Source organism: Oreochromis aureus, linkage group 19, assembly GCF_013358895.1.
Source record: "Oreochromis aureus strain Israel breed Guangdong linkage group 19, ZZ_aureus, whole genome shotgun sequence".
Lineage (NCBI taxonomy): Eukaryota > Metazoa > Chordata > Actinopteri > Cichliformes > Cichlidae > Oreochromis > Oreochromis aureus.
In genome coordinates, this window is record NC_052960.1 from 2,934,768 (window position 1) to 2,946,360 (window position 11,593).

General features: G+C 44.1%; 1 protein-coding gene across 1 annotated transcript in view; it reads right to left on the reverse strand.

The window, feature by feature from the left end:
* LOC116330583 (connector enhancer of kinase suppressor of ras 3-like) overlaps window positions 1-10,909 on the reverse strand; it is a 44,147-nt gene extending 33,238 nt beyond the window's left edge. The window contains exon 1 of the mRNA XM_031752950.2: window positions 10,685-10,909. Within this exon, the coding sequence (XP_031608810.1) occupies window positions 10,685-10,736 (52 nt within the window). The 5' untranslated portion in view covers window positions 10,737-10,909. The remainder of the gene's footprint in view (window positions 1-10,684) is intronic.
* Between the last annotated feature and the right edge of the window lie 684 nt (window positions 10,910-11,593).

Genomic DNA, 11,593 nt, shown 5'->3' on the forward strand with positions numbered 1-11,593 from the left:
CACTGTTTCAGTAAACAGTGATTATGTGCAAACCAGGTTAGCAGCAAAAGTTTAGCAGTACAATGGATAAACCTTCAGGACAAGAGCTGGACAATCTGGACAACATAAATGGAACTAGACCCGCCTAGTGGCCTTTAAGCTCTGCAGCCTACTTAAAGCCTGTGTAAGCACACAGTTTTGGCAATATAAACAGAGCACATCCTTTTGCAAAAGGTTAGTTTATTCTTATCCTAATCTCAACAATTGGCTGTTTTTTTGTCTAAAGCACATAAGAGCCCAGGACTCTGTATTTGTGATGAATAACATTAAACAACAGCAAACAGGATTGAACAGGATTTCTGAAACAAGTTCACATCTTTGTCCCAAGGAAAAAAACCTGATCAGTTCAGATCCATAAAGCTTTTCAGTGCAGCGTTTGGTTGCCAACTTTTCGTTCTCAGGGGTTTGATTACATTAGTAAAAGAGCACGCAGTCTTTCTCCCCCAACAGAAAGAAACAAACAATCTCCCTCCCCCATCTTTCAACCCCTCCCTGTGCTCCCAGTGGGAGCAGTTGCCACCATGTAACAGACACACACACACACATAAACCAGTATCCCCACAGGGGTGGCCACTGGGAAAGCTACTGGGTGTAGAATAGCTAAGCCACTGTAACTCCGCTGTCTTTATTTGTCAGCCCGGCCTCTGAACCTGTGGGGAACGGTCAGGAATTTGATTCATTGTTCTCTGCTGAGCAGCTCCATTGTGGGAACTCGCAGCGCTTTGGCACAATGGTCTCTGGCTGGACCGGGCCGTGCAGTAATTAAAAAGAAAGAAAAAGCTCCTCTCGACTATACTGCTAATGCATGACTTCACAGGACAACAACAAAGCCTGTACACACACTGGGAGCTGGGGATAGAAGTTACACAATGATGCTCTCCATGTCTGCTGCGCCTGTTGTCTCTTCTTCTGCAGACAGTACAAACTGTTAATATTAATATAAATAATAATATTAATCACAATATATATTAGATGCACATTTTCCTTCAGTGCTAAAACCTTGCAGGCTAATTCATTCCTGGCATTTCCTATCTGCTGAGCTGGCTACGGCCCAGTATAATCCATGCTTTAATCTTATCATCACTTCCTCCAGCTAACAGAGTGTTTCACTTTATGAACCCTAATCTTAAAGACAGACAACTACAAACTGGCAGCTACATGTCCCAAGTGTGCTTCCTAAGGGAGAAAAGCAGCTGAGGCTGGCCCCTCCACAGAAGACAAAAGCAGCCCTGTCTCTCACCGGGTGATGGACGATGACTGATGAGAGCTGAAGGGTCAGAGTTCAGGGGGCTGTCATGGCTGAAGCACATTCAGCAAGTACGAGTGCCCCTTAGGTTCAGTTAATCCTCACCTCCAGCACAGCAGGCCAAGTCACGTGACTGCTACCTTTTTAGATTTCTAAGTTTGAATGAGCTGGAAGGGATGGGGGACGTCGGACAGCTCACTTAATATCGACTAAGGGGAGAGGTCAGGTCTGCAGGTGATGGAGGTCTGGGCGGAGGAGAAGAGGAGGTAAGTGAGGTATTTTTGGTCGGGCTGTTATGTGATGACTTCTGGTCACAATGACATCAGAAGACAGAAGAGAACAAGAAACATGGAAAAGAGATAAGCACACTGCTGCGGGCGCATGAGTACGAGTGTCTTTGTGAACCTGCAGCAACAAAAACACTTGTTGCCTAATTTAGAGGCGTGGGGATAAGACTGAAACTGGTTGACTGGGTCACCGAGTTTAAACCTAAAAATTCCTTCCTTGTATACAGTTACTCAACACCACACGTGGAACCTCTAACAGCTGCATACAGATGGCCTATATGCATATAATATTAGGGATTCTTGGGCAGTTTGAGTGAGCTACACCTGCACCTGTGTTGAATATGATTTTGGGGTTTAGATTAGATTAGACATCTTAGATCTGAAGCTTTGAGAGGTGACAGGGACTATCCAGTTAATCCTGATTATTCAGATTAAGCTCAGGCAATTGGATGAATAGACTGGCTATCTGTGAATGGCCAGCTTCATTATCTGTTGGTGATTTACTTTTTAAGTGATTAAGAAAGGACAGTAAGCAGTTACTGGATGGTGGATTTTTCCCATCAGTCATTATTATGTACATGTAGGACAGGCAGCAACATGGAAGTCTCCATTCTTGTGTTCAACAACTTTCTGAACCAATAAGCTATCCTCTATTATTGCAGAGTGTGAGCATTTTCAGCTGTATTACACCGTTTTTAATTTCCTGTGCATGCAAGACATCTTTAATCGTGCCCGTGTCAGAAATGTTAGCTAATCGAATGTTTGCAAGATGCACTTTTGCAGTTGCTTGTAAGTCACGAGACTTTCTAGGAAGATCAAATTTGTGTTCAAGAATCATTTTATGTGACCTTTTTATTGATTAATAAACAGAACGCTGGTTCTAGAGCTCATTTCTTATCCTGCAGAAGTAACGGGCTGCACACTGAACTGCTCACATCACAGGTTTAGAATGAGGACACCGGACTGTGTCAGTCCAGATACGTTAAATTCATCATGCAACACATGATGGTTTGCAACAAAAACCATTTGGAGCAACAAAATCTGCGTCTTAGTTGTTCCCGTGAGTAATCAGCTACATGTGTTTCTGTCGTGGGTGATTTCTTTTGGAGCTATGCTAATAAACAAGGGTGCAAAATGAATAAATAAATAAATGTGGGTGCATGGCAGAGGGTTGATCAGGCTTATTAAAGCGGATATAAACTGCTTGTCTCTTGAGAAAAAGATACGAGGCACCACGAGGTAATAGTTTACGCAGGTAAGCGAAGGAGTTGGAGCAATAACCTCTCAGGCCAACATAAATACCCATCGCTCTCCAGTCGGCCGCCTGGCCACGCTGCAGCTCGTCACCGCAGGATAAACACGTTCTAAAGAAAGCAACAAAGACCTCAGAAATGTCTCAAACTGCCCCCACCTCTCTCCTGTTCCTGCCTCTCCACCCACCACAATATTTTGTCTTCCTGGCCCCACCAAGGCTCATATTGTTGCGCTTAACCTGTTGACAAACATCAAAACATAGTCACAAAGCTTTAAAGTGCATAAAACAATTGCTGATTTTATCATTTAAGAACAGAGTGTTGTAGTTTTGATCGCAGTAGGTGATCAATCAGACAGAAACGAGGACGCTCGCTCCGTGAAGCCTGCACAGCGCTGTTTTCGTGTCAACACGACTTCAAAAGCACTCACTTTGTTACAACCTAAGCATCACTGTCCCAAGAAAAAAACTATAATTAAAGACTGTTGTGTTCTGCAAAGAGACAGTGATGGAGAGAAAGAGGCAAAAGTGAGGGAACAAATGTCAGAGACAGAAGCTGAAAATGAACACTTTTAAAACACTGCATCCAGAGCAGGCCTGAAACACGGGTTCAAAGCCAAATCCACTAAGACACACAGGTTGAAGGCAAAAAACGGGAACTCGGTTTAGTATTTTCTCATCACATGTACGGTGTATGACCAGGGTGGCCCTCCATGCTGATTACAGACCAATTTACCAGCACCATAATAGCTGCCTATGGAAACCACAATAAAGATGAGCCATGTTTTGGGGGAGGAAATGAGTCCCACTGATTTAGTTTGCCATGGGAATACTGTGCTAGACGTCCTCCTGACGCTGCATGTGGACACATTTTCTAGCAGAGACAAATCTAACTTTGCATCCATTGTGCTGTTGTGTTGCATGACAATGCTTTCTGAAACAGACAGACAGACAGACAGAAAGAGGCCTTTAATTAAACTAAAGATATCTTCATATTGCTCCAGTGGCTCATGTGGTTGAATGCAGTGCAATCCTAATTTGGATTGAGGAAAAGCATCTTTGGATAAGAACCTGCTAACTGACATAAATCTACCACAGGGAAAAGCAGTAAAAAGATCGACTTTGCTGCAAAGCTGAGCCGAGCTGAGCGTTTACTCGATCTAAGCCGACAGGAGGTTCATCTCTAGCCCCGACACACTGGAGGTCCACAACCCTCCACAGCACAGCGTTTTACTGCAGCAGTGCAAAGTGCTACTGGTGGTCAGCCCCCTCAGCCACAACGGCTGTCAACCAGACTGGCCGAGGCTGTAAATAAAGTTAAGGTTGCTATAGTGACAGGGGAAGTGGGAAGAGGTCGGTGACAGTGGAGGGTGGGAGATTTGGCGGGATTTTGAGGGAGGGAGAAACCTGGCTTATGGCCAGGTCAGGGGAAGAGGACACGAAAAGACTGAGAGCATCATTTGTCTGTCAAACAGAAGTCTGACGTTACGGCCAGGCACACGTTTGAAATAGAAACAGAAACATAAGCATGACTAGAAGCGATCGGCTTTCCCATAAATCAATTAAGGATAAAGGATTAATCGTGACTAATATTCTCTTTATGACAGAAAGGAGAACTTCAACAAATTACGCAACGCAAGACATCACTAGGCAGCCTACAGGCAGTGGGCAGCTGATCCTGTTCTCCCTGCTGCAAGGGGTGAGGGAGAGGGAGGGTGAGTCATCTTCAATGAAAAGATAGCACTGAATGACAGTGTGTCACCCACAGGCCAGGACAGGGCACCCGTGACGCACGAACACACAGCATGTGATCTGTGCTGTCCTTACATTCTGTTTCATGCTGTATGAAACAAATGATAGCTTCTTCACACACACACACACACACACACACACACACACACACACACACACACACACACACACTACCGGTGAGTTGTTCCTGCAAATAATAAATGTGCTGTTGACTGGAAACAGCTGGAATAGGTTGTCATATACAAACAGAGAGGAAGGTCACGTGACAGAGTTTTCCCAGGTAGGCTGCACCACTGGAAACAAAAGGGAGGATCAACAGAATCTCCCCTGATTGTTTCTTCGGGTCCACAAATCTCTCAAAGAGGAGCCGCCACTCCCTGTCCAAACAGTCGAAGCCAACATTTGCTCTAAAATCTTTTGTACAACGCGCCGAGTTTGTGTCTCAGACAAAAAACAATGGTTGGTTCAGTATGTTGACTGGACACATGAGGATGAGTTAGAAGTATGATACATACGTTAAAAGCGATGACTGTTGGGTGACAAAAAAATTGTTGTTTTTCCCCCATTCTGGGATGGGGAAGCCCGGGGACAATGTGCAGCGTCAAGTGAAACTAAAGTCCTCGTCAGCTGGTGTAACATGTATGACTTCACTGCCATGTGTTTGTGGAATTTTTTGAAGACTCCCGAGGTGACTTTTTAGCGATGATAAAACGAAAACGGAGGCTTGTCACCTGATTATGAGCTTTTCTTAATAGAATAATAGAAATCTGCCCTGGAAAGACTTTAGGTGTTTAGGTGACTTTAGGAACCTTTTATTCCTCTACCCATTCAGAGCTCATGGAGCTGCGCAGATAGTGGGCTCATTAATGCTTTAAAAACACAGACTGGCCCATTAATGCTGCCTCATCTATCGCCGCTCTCTTGTGTAACCAGTGAATGAGAGCTGACAAATTCAAAAAACCATCACAGGCGAGTGAAAACACAAACACGAGCACGGAGACCTAAAAAAATGTGCGTGGTGATACTAACACCTCTGTTGTGCATATATAAACAACAGTGGATTAGAAAAAAGATAGTAAGCAAATTAAAGCTTAGTCACAAGAATGTATTTCCCACAGGAATGACAATTTTATCCTGTGGGAACAGCTAGACAGGAATTCAGTCAGCCTCCACGGAGGACTAGTCTGAACATGCACTGATCTGGCTCTCACCCAAGTGCCCGGCTAAACCCAAAAGTAGGCGACAGTTCATAAAACTACAGATCACTTTATAATCATAATGACATTACACTCCATTAGAGTGTAAGCAGGTGGCAGGATGAAAGAGCTTTGTGTGTATTTGGTCAGCGAGGGGGACCGACCTGACAGGCTGCGGCATTTTTAAATCCGTTAAAAGCAACTGGTGGCCCCAAATGCAACAAAGGCCATGTGTGACCTGTTTGGACTGCTCATTCACAGAGCTGCTGGTTTGGTTTAGCAGGAGGGAGGGAAAATAAAATCACAGCACTTACATTCCTCTCATGTTCCGTGTTTATTTGAGCATAAATGCATTAGCAGTGCTTTGATAACAATATCAACCCAGGCACACACTTCCTTTCCACTTCTGTACCAGCGCACATCAGGTCCGGTAGTATTTACAGACATCACCGGGAACAATCGTGACACATACCAGCGAGTGCACGGGAGCATTTGACATCCCTGCACGAGAGGTCGGTCAACATGTGACTCGTAAATACACACTCGCCTGCTGCGTCACCTCAGGTTGGCGCTTTGAGTCCCGTGACTTAAGCATGGCACCTCACAGGCCAATGCTCTTAGGGCAGACTGAGGCCAAACGGCTCCTACTAAGCTGAGCTCATCAGGGAGATTTGCAATGCACATTTTAGATTTGAATGAAAAGCAAACTGGTGTAGCTTCGGGTTAGCTTGGACGTGGGGTTAAACTCGGGCTCCTCTCTGCTGACATTGTGAGAATTAGTTATAATGTGCTCTACATGCAAATGCAAACTGATATCAGTGCGCTGATAACAATCCCTTGACCTATAAAGTGCCGTACGCATGAAAGTATACTGTGTAAACACAAAGTGCCGGCTGCTGGTGAAGCTGCGGTCATTTTTAACCTATCGAGGTTTTATTTATGCAGCCGTCTTTTATTCAGACCAAATCAGTGTGTGAAAAACCCCGAAGCTGACTGTGTTTGTCACGTAACAATTAAGTCCCCCATGTTGGAGCTCCTGATGCTGTCAGGCTGGGATGCATGTGACAAAAAGGCCACAGAGGCCGTGACAGCAACAAAACCACTGCAGTGCCTTTGAGTAACCTGTCCCCAGGGGGAATCCTCTTACAGCACTTCCCCTAAACGCTTTTCTAAAGAAACATCGTTATGTGTGCATCACTGGAACTCAACAGGTTAAACTTAAAGATGCAGAAAGTGTTAAAAAACAAAGGCGGACTTTACGGGAATTAAACAGTTTCACTTGAATACATCATTCCATCCTGTTACTTCCTTTTCAAAGTGAGGTCGTTAGAAGGAGCAGACAGATTTCTGCAGCTTACAGAATATGTTTGGATTAATCTGACACTTGTTCTCCTGATGCATATACACACAGTCGCTCCAGCGTAAGGCCTGCTAAAAATGGATTAATGATGCTTGTGGTGGCTATCCAAACATAGACTCTACTTTCCTGATAGAGCCGGCACTAAAACAGGGGTAAAGGATGCCTTAATAAGGGTGAGGTGTCTGGACAATGTCTGTTCTTGCTCTCATTTAGGAACTCTGTTTCAGCCAGATAAGGATCATGAGCCATCATTGCCCTCACCTTCCTATCCTCTCCAGAGATAAGGTTGCTGAAGGCACCCGTCAGTGAAGTTTCTCAACAATCCTTTTATTTTTCTCAGGTTCAAACTTGGTGAAAGACAAAAGCACATCAAGCACATGTTTGTCACCTTTCTGACAAGATAACCGCCATCTCGGCCCTTTGGTGGGAGACAGAACCGTGCTTGCACATGCTTGTCATTAAGGATGTGTTGATCTGATCTTTGGATAAGATATGCAAGTATTAGGTTGGTGGTGTTTCACTGCAGCTACACCCACTGTGGTCAAAGTGAGCAGACACACCTGAAAAGCTCCCACAGTGACGATGCTTTCATTGTCTTGTGTTGGGTTCACCACTTCTTTGGAAGCTTTTGCTGGACTTGATTTCACGTCAGCTGTCTCCTGTCTGCTCTAATCCACACTCGATAAGTGTGTGTGGAGCAGGTGAAGGATGCGCACTCAGACTGAGAGGACGTAAAGGAGAAACCAGCGTGAACGCGATTAACAGAAACCTAATGACCCTCACGCTGAGCTCAAATGAGACTAATGAAATTTAGAAGAATGAAGTTAAGGAAGTGATGCTTGAGCTGACCTGAGGCATAAAAGAATTGGTCTCGGTCTTTTCCACACAGTGAGGATTTACATCTTACTAATTTAACCTGGTTATCGGATTTTCAGGTTCTGGATCGGATTGAAGTGGAAAAAAATAGGATCAATACACACTTGCTCCTACTCTTCTACCCACTATTGAGTAGATGAGCAAAGCTAATTATGGTACCTTGCTGAAAATAAGCCCATCACTGAAGTTTACATGTCCAACCTGCTTTACAGACACAGAGCTTTGAAATTTGATAAGCCAGGATAGATTTATGGAAAACGCTGCAGGACATTTAGGCTGTATCGCAAAAGCAAAAAAGCAAAAAGCAAAAAGCAAAAAGCCACCCAGTCAGACTGTATTTACAGATACACTGTTTCCTCCCAGCAACTGCAAGGTGGAAAAGTCAGGTGTAAGAAAAATCTGAATGACATCCTATTCAGGTGTTTGTATTTATTGAATGCCACCTTCACTCAAACACTGCTGTTGTGTACTCAAGACTATATTTGGATAATGACTAGCAGCATGTCTAAGCCTTATTTCATTTCAAAAGCATCACGATGAGCTAAAAATGCATTTACTGAAAACATGGTGTGTTCTCAGGAAAGTGCGGTCAGTTCCCCGGGGGATGTAATCCCACACATGACATATGGCATACCAGTCACAGAGCACTGCAGGTCCAGCTGGAAGATCTTGTGGTGAAGCAAATGTGCTTCAGGACATATCCAGTCCCCACATAAAGAAAACAAAACAACAACAATGTTTGAATTGAAAGGGATCAACAGTGACAATAAACATCCACCAGCGACCACTTGATCCTCTGCAACAATGGAGGTGTTTAACAACAGCTTCAATACACAAGAGCAGTCCCTGTCGAGCTTGGGGAAACAGCCCGAGGCAAACGGGAGCAAAGGTCTGCACAGAGCTTTAATTTGGCTTCTGTCACACGCACAGCAACTCTGCAAACAGCCGTGTTCGCTGTTGGTGCGAATGGTCAACAAGCGGCCGTGACCCTGCTCCGGGCGTGCGCTTTCCTTCAGTTTGACGCCGTTTGGCTTTGGTATGAAAAGATTACACAAGGTTTCCTTCAGTCAAACAACACAAGTGGTTACATGCTGTGTTATGGCTGTGGACTGTGCAGCGGTCACTGAGGACACAACAAGGCCTTTTCTTCTCTGTGAAAACTGGTGGTAGCTTTTGGCCCTCCTTTAAAAAGGCCCTTTTCATTTTCTTTAACAAAGAAAATGTTGGTGCACGAGCACAGCCAACCCAGGAAGAAGTTTAAATGACCAAAGGAAGAAGTGCAATACTGCAGCGCTTCATTTTTTTTGCAGCTCTGACTGCTTAAATGCAGATCCACCTGCTTACAAAGTTATTGTCGTCTACACCGATGACAGCACCTCTGTGCAAATGTGATTTAGCAAAGCCAGACCACAGTGACCCTGGAAGCCTCTCAAGTAAAAAAACAAAACTTCATCAACTGCTTTTCATCCACCAGCTTCAGCATGGAGCACTCCCCTGAGTGTGTCAGTGCATTTCAGTCAGTTCTTCCCTTGTGATGTGTTTGCAGGAGTCTGCAAATCTAGTAGTTGGGACCTACAGAGACAACTGCTGAGTCAGATTTTCAGGTCACTGACAGTAGTGGGGCCCATATAGACAACTAATCCTCCACCCACAAATGCCCGGTCAGGCTCTTTTCACAGCACACATGGAAACTAACCCCTGACAATCCCCTTTAACCCCCAACTATAGATGCGCACTGGCAGGCACGCCTCATTCAGCAGTTAATACACCACCGCCTACGACCTGTTACACTTCCATAAAAATACAGAAGTTAGCTTTAACCCGGAGTTACAAATCAGTATATGAAAAAAGTTTCCAAATGTCCTTCAGGACAAAGACCAACGCTTTGATCCCATCACGCAGAGCCTGCGCTTCTTTTTCCTGGCTGATGAACACAAACTTCAGTGTCTGAGTTTGGAATGGCATCTCTGCAACTACTCCATCCACTACGTAGCTTCTTGCGCCGCACGCCATGCATACCTATGCTGTGACTAAAGTCCGGTTCAGAGAATATTTATGCAACTAGCACACCTCTCATTCCTCTCAAAAATTAGAAATAGAATTAGTTTTTTTTAACGGAGAAAAAAAGATCCGTGCAAATTTACAGACAAATTATTCGGACTTTCTTTAGAGATTTTAAAGCTCTAAAAGTCTAGAGTCCAGTGACTGTTACACATCAATATTACTTTTGTTTAAATAAATAAAAAAAGCAGCAGCACATAATGAGAGACACTTGGATCCTGCCTGTTTCTGACTTCGGGATTTATGACACCAAACTTTGGACAGTCAGTGTATTTAAAACCCAATCAAATACATTTCCTGTGTTAGCACAGTGACAAAATAAATCTCATTATCAAGTGTTATCAGTAGTACGAGCGGCATGTCAGGGGACAGCTTACACAGCCAAGTGTCATTTCTTTGTCCTTCTTGTGTAAGTGAGAGTCAAAGAAATGTAGTCCCATTGTTATGCGCCTCAGAGAAGGTATGCTGTCACGCAGTTTCTACGAAACTAAGAGGAGATAACCGAGGAGCGACTCTGCGCTGGGGCACAGAAGCCTTTAAACAGCTTCTCATTTTATGAAGTCAATGAGATTTTTTTTAGACTAAAATCTACATTTTTCAAAGTGCCTCACTTGCCTTTCATCCAGTCGACAACTTGCTTTGGCGTCCACTTGGTTATCGGCTCCATGGTGTCTTCAGAATAAAATCAGAGAGAGAAATGAGCCGAAATGTGGCGGCGCTGATGAAGAACTCACAGAACCGTTTTCTGTCACATTCTTCGCTCCAGCTTCGCTCTCAGCGTCTGTTTGTGTTCACTAAATGAACAAGTGTGCGCACACTCGACCGGGAGGCTGGACTGAAATCCCCCTCAGGTCCTCACCGCTCGGGTTGGATTAATGCTGCATTCACTACTGCCGGGAATACTCGGAAAAATCACAGTTATTCCTTAAATGCCCAGTGAGCCCCGGGGGTTGATAAAACACTGATACACTTAACAAATATCACAGTTTATGATATTTTTACATAGTGCAGATTACAGATACCTTCACAATAGTGCTTACGTATCAAAAACTAATACCGAGATATGATTCTCGCCACCATCACATCATGTTTTTCCTTTTTCTTTCTTTCTTTCTTTCTTTCTTTATTGTAATAAACCAATTTTACAATTTTCTAACCAAAAACCACCAGAACGCCTAAGAGGTGATTTGAATTTACGGTGAGTACCTGAACGCACCGTATGATGAAGGTAGTTTCCGCGTGTTCGCCGCCCTCATTTGAAAGTGGAGGCGTGTATATGAAACAGTGCTGACCGGTTTGTGTTGTGTTGCTTCAGGAGAAAAAGGGAAATACAGAACAATGTGCTGCGATCATAATTAAAATAGAACATTTTCGCCCGTTTGTGTTGAGCACTGCAAAGGCCTCATAGATATGATTAAGCTATTGTGACACTAGCTGAATTTGTTCTCTTATATTTGAAAGAGTAGTCACCAAAATACAACATGAGACGAACAGGAGCAGCAGAGCTTTGCTTGTGCTTCCCTG